This window comes from Brienomyrus brachyistius, unplaced genomic scaffold, assembly GCF_023856365.1.
Source record: "Brienomyrus brachyistius isolate T26 unplaced genomic scaffold, BBRACH_0.4 scaffold58, whole genome shotgun sequence".
NCBI lineage: Eukaryota > Metazoa > Chordata > Actinopteri > Osteoglossiformes > Mormyridae > Brienomyrus > Brienomyrus brachyistius.
In genome coordinates this window covers 953,299-970,366 of record NW_026042333.1, presented here as the reverse complement: position 1 = coordinate 970,366, position 17,068 = coordinate 953,299, and the positions used below count along the sequence as shown (strand labels likewise).

General features: G+C 51.8%; 1 protein-coding gene across 1 annotated transcript in view; it reads left to right on the top strand.

The window, feature by feature from the left end:
* The first annotated feature begins 3,069 nt into the window (after positions 1 to 3,069).
* The window catches only part of LOC125724925 (kin of IRRE-like protein 3), a 131,817-nt gene continuing 117,818 nt past the window's right edge, over positions 3,070 to 17,068 (top strand). The window contains 1 exon segment of the mRNA XM_049001402.1: positions 3,070 to 3,395. Coding sequence (XP_048857359.1) covers positions 3,353 to 3,395 — 43 coding nt within the window. The 5' untranslated portion in view covers positions 3,070 to 3,352.

Genomic DNA, 17,068 nt, shown 5'->3' with positions numbered 1-17,068 from the left:
CTGAAGCCCGATGTGCTTCGCTCTGCAAACAGCCGCACAGAAACACACATGCTTTCTCTACCCTTATTATTTCATATCTTTGATTAGTCGGTGCTGTTGTTGTTCATTGATTTCAGACTTTAAAATAAACATGAAGACGGCTGCAGGAAGACAGGCCCAGGTCGATAGATATTTGTGTGATGGCGTGCCAACGTAAGCAGAATGAAATCTCGGAAACAGGACGTGAGGAATGCATATTCATGGAAAATCGTGGAATAAACAGAGATAACCGACAGGGAAGGGACCGCGTTGTTCCAAGCACCTCGCAAACCTACCTGTCTTTCTGAATGCCATATTCTTCGCCGGGTTTTTTCCCTTATGTGTCCCTCCGGGGGGGGGGGGGGGGGGTGACAGTGGGGTTTTGTGCACCGCATAAGCAGATTTGTGTCCCAGCGCTGAGAATGCCAGGCGACCATCTGTAGTCGGCAGGCAAGCGAACAAGTTCCAGTGGCGTGCAGGAAGATCATCGCACCGGGGACAGCGGCACGACTGGTTTATGGTTATGACAAATGGCTTCCCCGCCCCGATAAAACGAGAAGGAGCGCATCACGCCGTCAGGAGTTACGGCCGCTATACTCTTTAGCTCCATAAAGTCGAAGGCAAGCTGCAGGGATAGGACCGCAGAGAGGCATTATGGGATTGCTGTCAATGTCTAAGGCCTAGGGCATGAAGATAATCGTGTGACGTGCTGCTTGCTAGATGTTTGAGCTTATCTTCAGCGTGGTTTGGTTCAGACCACGAGGCGTCTGGGTCACTGAGAGGGCAAGTAGGCAAAAACGAACTTGTGTTATGCCTCAAGTACATTGACATCAGAAACAGCTGACTGATATTAAGAGAGACGCGAGGTTGGCTAAGAGGGGGGCTGGGATGTCAAGAAGATGTCTGCAGAGGAGGAGGGGGGTGATCGGATTGAAAATTTATTGTTGCGAAAGGAGGAAGTTCTGCCATTGATCATGTATTGCGATATGATTGATGATGAATAAGATTGGTTCACTGAAGTGGCTTTTTTGAGTCACATGATCATTATGGGGTGGAGCAATGAAGGATAACCGGTCACAACTGGTATGGCTGCAAGTATGTGCTTCTTGAGGGTAGCAACAAATTATAATTGGCAGTAATATCCAATCATTATTGAAGAGCTTATTGATAGGTGATTAATTTTTGAGAAGTAGCCAATCATAATGTCGATATACTTTTAGGAAAGCTTAAAAAAGGTATATAAACGGCTGTTTTTCTCCTGCCTATTAAAGAAACTCTACCTTTCCGAAGTCTCAACTTGAATTATCTTCCAAGAACTCCAATGAGTATCTCGGTGAGGGACGAGGGTCGGTCGATCAGAGACTGCAGCGGTAGTGATAGTGATATTACTGTATCTTCCGCAAAAAAAGGTGGCCTACAGCCCTGTGACTGCCGAAGGGAATCGCCGGGCTTGTCGGTGTAGCGGCGGCTCGCTGGCCGCACCCAAGGCCCGATCAAGAGCCCCTGTCACACACCTGCGTGTTTTACGCGCCGACAGTGAGCACAGTGCGCAGGATGTCATTACGCTCCCGGACATTTATGGAGGCTGACAGACTGCCTGCGAGCTGCATTATGTCAGTTTCAATACGGGGACCGTCTCCGATGTCAGCCTGACAGATCCCAGCCATTATCCTCATCATTATCATTATACATCTTTATTTTATTTTGCCATAATATAGAGGTCAAAAAAGAGGGAAAGAGGAATCACACTAAAGTGAACCGAAAATAGATATTTACCTATGATTTACTGAGAAAGACCACCCCAGTCACACAAGTTTGTAGCAAAGAAAAAGTGAAATGTTAAACCGTCGATGCCCACAAACTTTTACTGTATTATAACCCAACAAGATGTATTCCATCCATCCATGTTTCCCTCATGGTCCAAGTGTTTCCTCTTCCGGGGATCGGTGCTCATGGAGATTCTGACGTGACCCTGTTCGGCGCGACTCTCCGCAGACGTCTTGAATACATGCAGCAGAGGCAAACGGATTAACCCCTCCGTAACGGCCCAAAATCGCCCCGCCTGCCCTAGACAGCCACGTGAAGACGTCGCACCCTTCTACCGGAGACGTGGCGCGATAGCGGGATGGGGGGGGGGGGGTGGGGGACGACTCATGGAGAGCCACCGGGGGAGTCAACGTCTTCCTGCTGCCCCTGCTCTCAGCGCAGTAACAGGCGCAGCACCCGTGTCTACAGTTAGAACTCGACCCAGAAAGGGACCATGTGGACTTTTCGCGGGTTGGCTCTGAAGGTTCTTACGCCCCAGAGGAGACCATGTCCCAAACGCCTGGGTTCCTGCAAACTCTTGCTTGCTCCAGCCCGGATAATTCCGATCTACGTGCTGCCGGGCAGAGACCCGGGCTCTGGTGGAGGAATTCAGCTGTATCCCAAAGCGTGGGAATCTGAGTGGGATGGTTTGGGGGGGGGGGGGAGCATTCGATCATCAACAAAGCCGGGAGAAGGTGGAAGGGGGGTGTCAGAGGGGAGGCATTGTGTGGTGGGAGCGACTCGCTCGGCATATCAGGACAGTCAGGCGCAAGAGAAGATAAGATTGAGGCTGAAGAATCACTGAGAGGACACGGATGTTATCAGGGAGTGGGAGATTCCGGTCGGACGTGCAAACCTCAGGGGAGTGGGCCGCTCCCCCCGGGAATGCTGAGAGATGTGTGGAAGCTGGCACGATTTCTAAACATTTGTCCAGAAATCCGGAAAAAAATTCAAATGCACCAGATCTCTTGAAATGGGGGCTTGTAGGGTCCCTATTCCGGGGTGGGGGGGTTCCTGTGTTGTTTTGATGCTATTAACTGTGTGAGACAGGCACGCAGCCAGCTGGGGGTAGGGGGGGGGGGGGGGGGGGGGGACTCGTAAGCAAACACCACTCGCTTTTGAACCCCATTCCACTTCTGGCTGAATTAGCGAACAGCAGAGAGAGAGACTGAACGCAAAAGAGGGAGAGTGTGCTGCGAGAGAGAGAGAGAGAGAGAGAGAGAGAGGAAAGCGAGGGTAGGGCTAGAGGGAGACGGAGGCAGTCGCGCTCCAAGACTGAGAACGGAACAGCAGAAAGCGTGAGATAGAGAGAGGAGAGAGCGAGAGAGGAAGCAGCGTGCGAGCGGAGAGGAGCAGAGGAGCTGAGATCTCACAGCGGCGGGATAGAGGAGCAGAGCTCAACGTTGGACAGCCGGCAACAGCGACCGCAGAGGAGCAACCGGGACGGGATCCTCCATCCCCAGGAGGGTGCCAGGAGGAAGCTAGCTCCCACAGCGAGGGGTCCCGTCCCAAAGGGTCTCCCCCAGCCATGATCCCCTGGCTCTTTGTGTGGCTCTGCTGCGTGGGACACGGTAAGCTGGCTCTTCCGCGTACGCTGGCGTGCGGGTCTGTGTGTGCGGGCGCGTGAAGGGGGGGGCAGGGGGGGGTCAGGTTTCGCTCTTGGTCACTCAGGCTGCAAGGAGTTTCTCAAACCTGGGGTCCGCGGCCCCACTTTTTGGGACGGAGGGGTACTCACACTACGCGGTTAAGATGCTCATGCAGTGGAAGTGCCTATGAGCTGGGGAGGGGGGCAGCCTGACCTGCTGCCGCTTCCAGTGCCCCCCCCACCCCAACCACCACAGGATGAGACGCATTAAGTGCAATTAGGCAGCATTAAGAGCGCGCATTAACGGCTCGAGAATTATCCTTTTAACTGCAAAGTGTCACACGTGTGGGGGTGGGCGAGGGGGAGGGGGCATGGGTTGGCTGAAGGTTCAACTGCGAGTGATTACATAAGTGACGGTTTGTACTTCGGAACTTCTGAGGGGGGGGCAGAGCTGCTCCGTGAGAGGGAGGCGCAGGTGGAGTGTGTTCGGGTCCGCCCGCGTCGCTCACCCGCCTCTCAGCATCGCCGGCATCCTGTCGCACACTCCCCCCCCCCCCGGTTTGTCTGCCTCCGTGTAGCACCTCAGCATTCCAGATCCCCGCCTGTTCGGAAGTGCGCTCACGCGTGGCCCAGAATCGCGCCAGCGATCCGCTCACATCGTCTGGAAGCATAAGCGGCTTTCTTAGCAACGCCGGAAGTCTGCCAACGGCCGGAAAACAAATAAATGGACACGTGGACGGGGGACGCGTCCCAGCCCGGGCCCCCGCCGCCTCGCCATAGTTACCAAAGGAGTGGGGGGGACTGTGGCAGTTTGCTGTGTGACTCTCAGTTGGGCTGTAACTTTCCTCGTCTGTGGGGTGACTGTTGCATCCAAGAGGTTTTTTGGATGAATTGCTCTGACCCAGAAATTCACCTCTGCCTGAAACTCCACCACATGCTTTTAGAGTGCTGGTACCCTGCCTCTGGATGGGATAGAGAGAGAGAGAGAGAGAGAGAGAGAGGGGGAGGGAGGGGGGAGGTTCTGTGTGTCTGTCTGTCTGTAGGTCATGTATATGTTATATTGTGGGGGCTAATGTCCCCACAATGTCATAAAAACCTGCTATTTTGACATTGTAGGGACCACCTTTTCAGTCCCCATAAGGGGTAACCTCAGGTTTTTTAAAAAAATCAGTGTATACCATCAAAAAAGTAAAAATGTCAAGTCTTAAAGTAAGCGATGGTAGGAGTTAAGGGTGTCATGATTGGGACTAGATTTGGAAAGTAATGGAAGGTCCCCCGAAATATATAATTACAAACCTGTGTGGGGTCTGGTGTGTGTATGTCAGTGTGTGAGAGAGAGAGAGACACTGCCATGGGTAATCAGTGGTGCTCCTGTCCTGGAACACAAACCTGGCACCCTTTCTCTCTCCGTTTCCCCATCTCTCTCTCTCCGTTCCCCATCTCGCTCTGCTCTTTTCCCCATCTCTCTCTCCTTTCCCCATCTCTGTCGCTTTTCCCCAATCTCTCCGTCTCCCTCTGTCCCATCTCCTCTCTCCTTTCCCCATCTCTCTCTCGTCGCTCGTCTCCTTTCCCCATCTGCTCGCTCCCCTTTCCCCATAGCGTCGCTCTCGCCTTTCCCCATCTGCGGCTCGTCTCCCCGTTCCCCAGCTCTCGCCTTTCCCATCTCGCTCGCCCCTTTCCCCATCTCGTCTCTCCTCTTTCCCCAGCTCTCTCTCTCCTTGCCCCATCTCTCGCCGCTTTCCCCAGCTCTCCTCTCCTGTGCCCCATGCTCTCGTCTCTTGTCCCCATCTCTCTCTCCCCTTTCCCATCTCTCTGGCTGCTCCTTGTCCCCATCTCTCTCTCTCTTGTCCCCATCGCTCTCTCCTTGCCCCATCTCTGCTCTCCCCTTTCCCATCGCTCTCTCTCCTTGCCCCATCTCGCTCTCCCCGTTTCCATTCTTTCTCTCCCCTTTCCCATGCTCTCTCCCCTTTTCCATCTCGCTCTCTCCTGTTCCCATGCTCGCTCTCTCGTGTCCCCAGTCTCTCTCTTCCGTTCCCCTTCTGCTCTCTCCCCTTTCCCACTCTCTGCTCTCCTTTCCCATCTCTCTCTCCCCTTTCCCCATCTTTCTCTCCCTTTCCCCATCTCTCTCCCTTTCCCCATCTCTCTCTCCCCTTTCCCCATCTCTCTCTCCCTTTCCCATCTCTCTCTCTCCTTCCCCATCTCTCTCTCTCTTTTCCCCATCTCTCTCTCTCTTTTCCCCATCTCTCTCTCTCCTTTCCCCATCTCTTCTCTCCCCTTTCCCCATCTTTCTCTCCCCTTTCCCATCTCTCTCTCCTTTCCCCATCTCTCTCCCCTTTCCCCATCTCTCTCTCTCCTTTCCCCATCTCTCTCCCCTTTCCCCCATCTCTCTCTCCTTTCCCATCTGTCTCTTTTCCCCATCTCTCTCTCCCCTTTCCCCATCTCCTCTCTCTTGTCCCCAGCTCTCTCTCCCCTTTCCCATCTCTCTCTCCCCTTTCCCCATCTCTCTCTCCTTTCCCCATCTCTCTCCCCTTTCCCCATCTCTCTCTCTCTTTTCCCCATCTGCTCTCTCTCCTTTCCCCATCTCTCTCTCCTTTCCCCATCTCTGTCTCTTTTCCCCATCTCTCTCTCCCCTTTCCCCATCTCTCTCTCGCCTTTCCCCATCTCTCTCTCTCTTTTCCCCATCTCTCTCTCCTTTCCCCATCTCTCTCCCCTTTTCCCCATCTCTCTCTCTCCTTTCCCCATCTCTCTCTCCCCTTTCCCCATCTTCTCTCCCCTTTCCCCATCTCTCTCTCCTTTCCCCATCTCTCTCCCTTTCCCCATCTCTCTCTCTCTTTCCCATCTCTCTCTCCTTTCCCATCTCTCTCCCCTTTCCCCCATCTCTCTCTCCTTTCCCCATCCTCTGTCTCCTTTTCCCCATCTCTCTCTCCCCTTTCCCATCTCTCTCTCTCTCTTTCCCCATCTCTCTCTCTCTTTTCCCCATCTCTCTCTCCTTTCCCCATCTCTCTCTCCCCTTTCCCCATCTCTCTCTCTCCTTTCCCCATCTCTCTCTCCCTTTCCCCATCTTTCTCTCCCCTTTTCCCCAATCTCTCTCTCCCCTTTCCCCATCTCTCTCTCCCCTTTCCCCATCTTCTCTCTCTTTTCCCCATCTCTCTATCTTTTCCCCATCTCTCTCTCTCCTTTCCCCATCTCTCACTCCTTTTCCCCATCTCTCTCTCCTTTCCCCATCTCTCTCTCCTTTCCCCATCTCATCTCTCACTCTTTCCCTACTCTCTCTCCTTTGCCCCATCTCTCTCTCTCTTTCCCCTATCTCTCTCTCCTTTCCCCATCTCTCTACCCTTTCCCCATCCTCTCTCTCTTTTCCCCATCTCTCTCTCTCCTTTCCCATCTCTCTCTCCTTTCCCCATCTCTCTCTCCTTTCCCCATCTCTCTCTCCTTTCCCCATCTCTCTCCTTCCCCATCTCTCTACCCTTTCCCCATCTCTCTCTCTTTTCCCCATCTCTCTCTCTTCCCATCTCTCTCTCTCCTTTCCCCATCTCTCTCTCCTTTCCCCATCTCTCTCTCCTTTCCCCATCTCTATCCTTTCCCCATCTCTCTCCCTTTCCCCATCTCTCTCCCTTTCCCCATCTCTCTCCCCTATCCCCATCTCTCTCCCTTTCCCCATCTCTCTCCTTCTCCCATCTCTCTACCCTTTTCCCCCATCTCTCTCTCTTTCCCCATCTCTCTCTCCCTTTCCCCATCTCTCTCTCCTTTCCCTCATCTCTCTCTCCTTTCCCATCTCTCTCTCTCCTTTCCCATCTCTCTCTCCTTTCCCCATCTCTCTCTCCTTTCCCATCTCTCTCCTTTCCCCATCTCTCTACCCTTTCCCCATCTCTCTCTCTTTTCCCCATCTCTCTCTCTCCTTTCCCCATCTCTCTCTCCTTTCCCCATCTCTCTCTCCTTTCCCCATCTCTCTCCTTTCCCCATCTCTCTCCCCTTTCCCCATCTCTCTCTCCTTTCCCCATCTCTCTCCCCTTTCCCCATCTCTCTCCCCTTTCCCCACCTCTCCTTCGCTCCTGTCTCCCACTCCAGTCCACTTCCTCACAGCAGAAATAAAGATGCTCAGTGTATTTCCAGTTGCTTTTATTTATCTTCTGATCTTACATTCGGATTCAGAGGCAGGAAATGATCCCTGTGAAGTAAACAGAAGCATTCAGTGCAAGATCAGCCCTAATAATGATGCTTTTATCATTTGCTTCTATCCATCCAGAATCTCCAGCACATGTATGCAAATCCTACCTTCTTGCTGGCATTTATTGTAGAGATATTTTACTGTTGTTTTACTGTTAGTATATATCTGAGCAGTATTGTCATAGAGATCGATTTCCTTTGTTGGGTCATTCTTTTAATAACCGAGAAAGGTGCAGTGCAAATGCCCCTAAATCCCCCCCCCCCCACACACCACCCCCCCCAGGCTCCTGCAAAGAGTTTGATGTTCAAATTACATGGGGGGTAGTGGCGGGCGGCAGGCCCCCTCAGGCGTGACCACCCCACCCCCGCCCACCAGGTAGGGCTGAAGCTGGCCTCATTCAGCCGGTCCAGCATCTTGCTCTGCAGTGGCTCTGAGATTCACTGTCACTGTCACATTCCAGTGTACCGCGTCCCTCATCCCGCTACCACTGGCCCCACTGCAGGCGTGGAAACACGCTCCCCATGCGGCCGGCCAATCGGAAACAGACTGGGGGGCGGGGGGGGTTGCCGGCGTGTCACTGGCTGGTTGGGGCTGCGTTACCGCGGTAATGGGAGATGTTACGCGGGAGGAGCGAGACCTCCGCCCAGTGTGACAGTGTCAGCAGCTCTGGAGCTCCTGTTTCCTCTTCGCTAACGATAATGCTAATATAAATACCATTAATAATACAGCTGGTACATATTTAATGTCAGTTCTGTGTATATATGAGACTTATTCCGTGGTTCATACCTGCCGATCATGAGCAGCGTGGAGTTTGTGACGTGTCCCCTGATCCCAGATCAGCGCCAGTGCCCGGCCTCAGGTATCTCACGTCAAACACAGGTGTAGATAAAGCAGTCAGCAGCGATTTGTCCCACTGTATCTCTGTGTGTGTGCCTGTGTGCTCATGCATCCGCGAGTCCAGCCTGCTCTGCCCGTATACTACGTTCTTTAGACGCCCCATGAGCCTTACTACCCTTCGCCTCTCTCTTCCTTCTCTCCGCGGTCCGGCGATTGGCTCTCAGGCGACAGCCCGTCTCCCCGGGCGATGACAGCCCAATCCGATCGGAGATGGAGGAGAACTAGTCAATTAGCCATTTCTTTGAATCGCAGGCATGACTAATCGATGGCGGATAATGAATAAAAGGTACAAAGGATGGAGTCACGGCGAGTGAGGGTTCCCCTCTCTCTCGTAGGCCGGGTGGAGCATGGCGTCGGCGTGGAAACGGCAGAACGGCTCGGGGAGTCCACTAGCGCACGCAGGGAACCAGATTAATTATTTTAAACTGCTAAACCACACAGCCACTCGGGAAATATCCTCTACAGGCAATGTGGGGGAAAAAAGGCAATTTGTGTACAGTAATTTATTTTTGTATTTATTACTGTGCTACAGTTAAAACACCCCCTTTAAGCGTCTTATAACGACGATCAGCCCGCTTCCCCACGCTGGGCACCCCCGTAGTCCCCACCCCCTCCATGCTCCTACAGGATATATATTGGATTTTATCCCCTGTGGATGAGTTTATCCAGATTTGGGCACTTTTGGAGAGGGGTATTATCCCAGATTATGTGCTGCGCTGATACAAGTGTGCCTAATTGAACCCGACACTCCTGCTGTCCCGGGGCTGTCCTCCATGGGGGGGGGGGGGGGGGAGACGGACAAATCACCGAGTCAGCACCCCCTCCCCCTCGACTGGATCAGGCTAGGATTCCTCTGTAAATGCTGCAGACAGAGATCTGTTCGCTGTAGCTTAAGATGTAGATCCATTCACTATAGCTGGAAACATAGATCTGTCCGCTGTAGCTTAATACATAGATCCATTCATTGTAGCTGGAGATGTAGAGCTGTTCACTGTATTCTAATTATTATTGTTATTGTTGTTGTTATCATTAGCTTGCTTGTCCCCCCCCCCCCCCCCCCCCCCCCCCATAGCAGTGCAGCGTCCTAAGCCCTGGCAGACAGCAGGCTTTGTGTGTGTTTTGGGATGGGGGGGAGCATGCCATTACGTTGAAAAGAGGCGCGATGGAGTATTGCATGTACCCGTGTTTTTCTGCGGCCCAGTGGGTTTTCCACCCCTGGGGCACCGATCTGGCGCTCCCTCAGGCGTCACCCCTGCCTCACCACGGTCGGGACTGGGGTCTCACTCACGGAGACGAGAGCTTCCTCATCACCACACCATTGTGTCTTGAACATCCCTGCATCTATAAACTCATAGGTTGCATTTCCTGCACCAGAAGCTGATGGGGTCCAGTCCCTGACAGCAGCTGCCTTTGTAGTGAATAATAATAATCGATACTTTATTGATCCCGGTGGGGAAATCGTCTTTGCACCTCCCTCAACTAGCTCTTTGTAGAGTAAGTTGTCCGCAAAGGACAGCCACCCATAACAGCACCCAGGGAGCTGGGGGCTAAGGGCCTTGCTTAAGGACCCCACAGACGTGCTAAAGCTGGGTTTGAACCTGCGACCTTCTGCTTACAGGCACAGAGGCTTAGCCACAGAGCCACATGCTGCCCCTTAGTGCAGGTGCTGCATGGTTCAGCTGCAGGCCAGTTATACACTCTTACCTGATAACTAAACGCTGACGGCCATCACGGTTCGGGCTCGGCTGCTTCGTTTACCATGCTATGATTCTTCAGTATACGATCCTCTCGCTGTTCCTCCTGAGCTTATCAGCAGAATGCTGTTTCCAAGAGGGATCTTTCTGTAAATGGATCTTTCTGGCATCCCATCCAGCCTCCCCTGATTCTGACCAGGATAAGTGCTTAGAAGATGGATGAAGATGAATCTTTCTGTGCATTTTCTTTCTTCACTTCAAATTATTTTTGCTTTATGTATTCCTTTCTCCCACGGATATTTGCAATGTTTTCCATCCTCGCTTATGGTCACGTGACCATGACTTTAGCCAATCAGGTGCGGCCTTCCCATCCTCTACGCTACCTGTGGACTCTCTCACTGAACCACTGACCAGCAGGACGTCGCCTCTGTCCCCGGGAGCTGCCCCATCTTTTGCATAATCTCATTATTAATCTAATGGCACTAGTGAACGGATCAGCAGAGTAATGAATGTCTTACGGGTTTATACTCTGCTAATAAACAAGCTTGACTCAGCAGTGAAGTCCTCTCTCACTTAATTGGCATTTCTGGTGGCAGTGTAAGGTGGATTTTAATTTGACAGAGAGTAAGCGTGCCGAGAGCACACTCGCTTCCAGAACTGCCTTCGGAAGCCTTTACACGTCACTCTGTTACAGTGAGACAGCACTTCGCTCAAGGGTATAACAGAAGGCCCTCTTCTGGGCATGCAGGAGCGAGAACTTTTTGTGGTCACGTTCTGGAAGATTCAGTGTAACACCTTGGGGCCGTGGGGCTCGTGAGGCTCCGACACTTCCTGCCCCGCACTCTCCCACCAGAAGGGGGGCGATGTTGATATAGGATGGGGACAGGCATGCCAATTTCTGGGGCAGCTTCAAGCCCCACCCCCAAGCCCCGCCCAACAGCCCACCCCCTAGCCCCATGAGGTTAATGTGCTGCTATTAGTTCTTAGTTTTATGAAATGAGAACTGAAAAGCAACCAACAAGCAGATGTTTTAACCAATCAGGGTCCGACTGGCTACGATGAGTCCGCCCACAAGACGTTTTAAAGGCTCATTTCCTCTATCTTTATTTCGGTTATTTTTTTACCCCAAGCTGCTCTGCATGAGGCGTATCGACAGTTATCAGACGGCTCCTCCTACATGACGCCCACACACAAGTCAGCCAGGTGGGACAGCAGACAGACCTTGGCGGCGATTCCAGAAATTGTACACAACAGAGACCGGGACCAACAGAGGGGAGGGGCGGGGTCAGCCACAATGTGGAGGCGGGGGTCAGCCACAATTTGGGGGCGGGGCCAGCCATGGTGTAGGGGCGGGGTCAGCCGCAGTGTGTGGGAGTTCTGTAGCTCTGTCTCTTCCACAATTCAGTGCAACCCTGTGCGCGTGCTCCGTCGAACACGCCCCGCCCTCCCGGAAATCCATTCAGCATGTCGTCAGTTTAGGGCCACGTCTTAATAGAGAGAAAATCCGTCTTTTTAATGGTCTTGTTTAGTGATGGCCATTAACCAGGCGGCCCTTAACTGGCACTTAGAGACCAGTCTGGGGGGGTGAAAACATGAGCTGAGGCGTCTTCGCTACAGTGCCCGGGGGTGTCACTGATACAGAGGCTAGAATGTCACCCCTGCGCCCTTTTATCTCTCTGTCTCTGTACACTGAAGAACAGGAAGATGAATGACAGCCATTAGTTGTAGAAGGTGGCAGAAGTCCAGAGTCCCTTTACCATCATGGTGATGGGAAGCGATCCTATGCATCCATCCAGCCAATCAATGCCCACGTTTCTGGTCAGGTGATCCAAAGCAGGGGATCTGAGTCCATGTGCACTGCAGCCAGGACAGCGGGCGGCTGTAGGATACACACACAAAATAAAATGTACAACTATTAATTCTCCTGAGCTCCATGTCTGTGCACAGTGGGGACTAAACTCTACACTGTCTAACCACTACCCTGAGGGCATGGAGCCAGGAACCCATCCCCCCGGCCCAAGTCACTCTGCTGCCCCGGCGTAAATTAAGTTCCCCCTAGGGAGCACTGCTGACCAGGGAGGCTTACAAAACTTTTAGTGAGTAACACAGTCGAATATGCTGACGGCGATAATGGAGGTCAGGGAGCCGTCAGCCGCTGGCAGAGCGAGGCTCGACCCAAAACACCGCGATGCCACAAGCCGTCCTTCATGGCGAGATCTGGGCTGTATGAATACGAACATAAAGAAATCGAAGGAAGAGATGCGACAGAGGGGAGGTTAAGGCAGCACCAGCCAGGTGTCAGGGTCTGGCTTTGATGTAGAAAGGATGGCAGCCTTCTCTCTGACGCTTGTATGCGCAGTCGAACGTAGGTCTGCATCGCCGTCAGAACTTATTTAGTCCGTCTGCCTGCTTCTTTGAACTCTTACCCGTGTTCTCCGCGCTTGTCGCCGACATCGCTCTGCACTCGTCGTTCGCCTTCGGCCCCGGCGATCGAGTGCTGCCCTCTTCTGACACGACGGCGCCGTGTCCCTTTAAGAGGAAGCCTTTAGCTGGCTAAAGTACCACAGCCTGTAATTTCTGCTCAGTCACCGCTGAGGGCAGGCGGCCAGACGCACAGCTGACGAAATATGTGTACATACACGCAGACGCGCGCATCGCACAAACACGGGGCACGTCTCAAACAACAAAAGCCCGTCCAACGTTGCTCGACGGGGAGCCGGAGAACGTGCCTGAGTCAATATAGGCCGTCTGTAACCTTTCCGCTAATTTATAACGTGCCGTTTCTGCGACCATGTAGTTACTAAAGCCGAGAGAGACTGCTGAGGACAAACATCGCAAGAACATGATTTGTTTACGGCTGACAGATGAAGAGACGTATGACTGCGCGCTGAGAGGTGCCTTGCGTCAGGGCTTAACTCGGTTGCTGAAATTGTCAGCGTGGATTGGAAATCAAATTGGGGGCTTTCAACATGGGTGGGGGACCCCTTCAGACAATAGTATTATTGGAAGCAAATTACCTGGAACCTGAAGTCGAGGCATCTCTGGGATTGTAGGGGTTGTGAAAGCAGCAACTCTCCCCCCCCTGCCAGCTGGTGCACGGTGGCAGAAACGACAGCAGCAACGGCAAACTGGAAAATGATTCACACACTGCATGTCAACGAGGGAGCCTGCTGATTGGATGAGGGGAGACGGAGCCCTGGGCGGCGGGGGGGGGGGCTGGGTGTGTGGGACTGGGAGTATAGGTGGGCGGCGGCGTGCTCAGAAGGTGCCAGATCGCGTTTGTCACCAGGGAATGCCACTACGTGGGGTGGGGGGGGGGGATGGGAGCCGATTTCCTTGGGCAGAGAAAGTCTGTCAGGCTGATTAAGTCACATGTAGGACCCAGAGCTGTGGAGCGGGAGCAGGGCATGCTGGGAAGTGCCTACTCAGAGTTCCAACACCTGGAAATTTCCAGAAGAACTGGGAATTGTTTAAAAAGTAAAATATTCACATATGAAATGTTAAAGTCTTAAAGTGTTCTGATGGTGAGGTGCCCCCCCCCCCATGGACGCTAGGGGTCCATGTGTGGCTCTGAGGCGTGCCATGATAGACACCACGTTTTGCTGGGTCACTTTCAGCTACTCGTGAGGGGGAGACGAATTCAACCGACAGCGGGAGCGCAGAGGAGTGAGCATCCATCTCCAGGCCGACGTCCCTCTGCCCGCGTCAGCTGCTGAAATACCATCGCATTCTGCTGCGTGGAGCGTGTTTTTACGCAGCCTGGATTTTCATGCGCTCGGTGTACAACAGCAAGCCCCCGATCGATGTGGGTCACCTGACCGAGGCCTTAACTGACGTGAGCCGTGCGGAATTCAGCTGGTTAGTGGGCTTTCTGACAAACCCAGCACGCCTGTGATGTTAATAATTCCATTGTATTGCTGGTTTCTGCTGCTTCCCCAGGTTGTATTTATATTTTTGAGGAGACCTGACCAGGCAGAGGGGGGCTGTGAGCTTTAAACTGCCCCCGGACCCCAGCATCTCCCCTCGGCCTCTCAGACCAGAGTAACTATGCTCCGAGGCCCTAATTAGCAGCAGGGGGCGGCAAAAGAAACACAGGGGGCCCCCACCTCCCCGGGCTACAGCTCCTGTGTGAACTGTAGTGATGCCCCCACCCTACACAGCACCAACATCCCACCCTGATGACTGGGGGGTGAGAAAGTTCTCACAGCAAGTACAGAGCTGGAAGCGTGTGGGAGAGTGAGAGAGAGCGAAAGAGAGAGAGAGAGAGAGAGAGAGAGAGAGCGAAAGAAAAAATGAGAGCAAGAGAGAAAGGCAGTGATAGAGAGAGAGAGAGAGAGAGTAAACATGCCCTGCCCTGAACCTCTGACCGACACCTTTGAATCGGCGGAGGCCTCGCGAGCGCCGTCAGCCCCCCAGCCGCTAACAGGCATCAGCACCCGGCCGCTCGCACCAACCTCAAACGCACCTTTGTCTCTCCGAATTTCAGGCTTTCACACCTCTGACAGCGAGAACGGTTTGCAGCCGTCTCCGGGGTCAGTCCCTTCAGCCGTAACGGAGGGCTTCTGTAAACCACAACGAGATTCCCTCACATTCCTGCTGTTGGCTGTAGGACGAGGCGGACATGAGTGCATCGTCTGTACTCTCTCACTGAAGTGCCTTAATCCTGTATTATAGCGGCAAAAGTACAAAGTGGACAATGAACAAGAATTCGGGGGGTTTTAGCTTCGATGTTTCATTAGCTGAACTCCGCAGCTTTGAATCATTAAAGCAAAAAACACAAATGAATTATAAATCACCGAAAATATTCACACGTTTCAGCCATGGGCTTTCTCTGGTTGGCTGGGATGTAACATGAAGTCTCCTCTCTATCATGACCCTATCAAGCCACGCCTCTTACTTGTTTAGCCCTCTTGTCTTACCTCTCGTTCCAAACCTTCGCCCGGAAATCACTCCAGCTGCCTCTCGTTAGCCGCTTGTTAGAGTTTGTTCTTAAGGGCCTGTTTCTCTCATCATCCCAAGTCTGATCATTCACGTTGAACCTTCCTGTTGCCTGTGTCCTTCCTGGTTAGCAGTCCTCCTGTCCTGATCCCTCACAGTCCTGCTTTTTTTGCCAGTCTTTGTTCAATAAACCCCCTTTTTTGTTTCACCACCACGCCTGCCCTTCAGTCTTTCGCTGCTCAAGTCACGACACCCATAAACCCATTCACGTACTCAAACGGATTAGGAGTGACTCCGGGTTAACGAGGAGTACGGAGCAGACAACTGGAGTCCACCTGTCATTTCAGAGGAACAGGAGGGCTCTGTATGTCTGTGCTTCTTAATCATCCGAAGGAAAATTCAGACTCTTACAAAACATGGTTGTAGTGCTGGGCTTGGGGAGATGACTTACTTAATCACATCCCTGGATGTTTCAATTATTATTTTTTATCTTAGACTGGATATTATTCTAATATAGGATCACAGGCCCCTTCATATCCCCAGAATCCATCATATCAAGCCTGTGTTCTGCTTCTGATCCACTATCTGAGAGCACAGAAAGGCACAAGCGACCCCGATCGAGAGTCAGACTGCTGGGAGCAGCAGTACCGGCAGAACCAGCACCCACGGGGGCTGAGCCAGGAATGAAAAGCTTTATTCCCCGGGAGTGAAATCACGGGAGAAGTGGCATTGTGAAAACTCCTGGTTATAGGGGATAGACGGTTTGGATTACAGCAGCTCTGGGATCAGCTGTGCAGCAAACTTATGGCGCTCAGGATAACGGGCCAAGTACAGTGGCTGTACTTAACCCATCCATGTGTCCTAGGTACTAATTCATGTCTTTTCAACTTATAGCCCTTTGAGATCCGGTGATCCGGCATTATAAATAAAATGTATTATTATTATTTGTTATTAATTTTTCCAATATGGCAACATGAGTCATCATTGTGCGTGAGACGGCTCTTCTTCCATTATAAAAAACTTCTCGCTTTCTGTTGCATATTCCAAGCTGTCCAAGGCTGGACCTTTTCAACTCTGACGGAGATCAGGCTGAAGCTATTAATAATATGCAATTACTAATTGGACTTATGTAATGATTTCTTTTATGTGCTCCAATTGAGGGATGATTTCATCAGCTTCCGGACATTTCATTTTGATAGGTTTGCAAACATCCTCCATCCATCCATCCATCCATCCATCTATCCGTCTTATAACCACTTATACTGGTCAGTACTGGCACAAATAAATTGACAAATTTAAAATGTTAGGAAGGAGGCAAGCATTTCTGTTAAATTAAAAAATCCTTTTTAGTTATGGTTCAAGAACTCATTAACTCTGGAGTGTGAATTCGGAGGCTGCTTCACCTGATTCTGGAGGACAGCCTGGTTATTAGTAACTGTAATTACATTCCCGTCGGTCCTGAAAGCCGTCGATATTCCCACACCGTTCTTTGGGTCGATAGAGAGCATCACAACTCTTTTTTCATGTTACTTTTTTCAGCCATTTTTCATACCACTCCAATTTACAGCTAAGTAAAATGAATTGTAAATTTATCTTGTTTTATCCTAGCACTTTTTTTGAGTGAGAAAATGGCTCACATGCGGTGTAAGTAGAGCAAATGGGGTCAGAGTATGTGTTTCTCCTCTAAAGTGGAGGTTTTAAGCCTGTTGGTTGCCGCAGGTTTCGGGGGGGGTTTGATAACAGTGAGCATGCATCGTCAAAACAGCTTAAACAAGTGTTCTTAGTGTTTGAGTACTGGCACGTGTATGTTAATGAGCATGAGCACTGTCAAATGTCTGTACTGTCAGACATATATATATATATATGAGTACAGTCCTCCATGCGTGAGTATTGTCCTCTGTGGTGCAAGTACTGTATCTCTCCTTTTTCCTCTCCCTCCGTTGGTTTGTTGAGAAGGAAGAT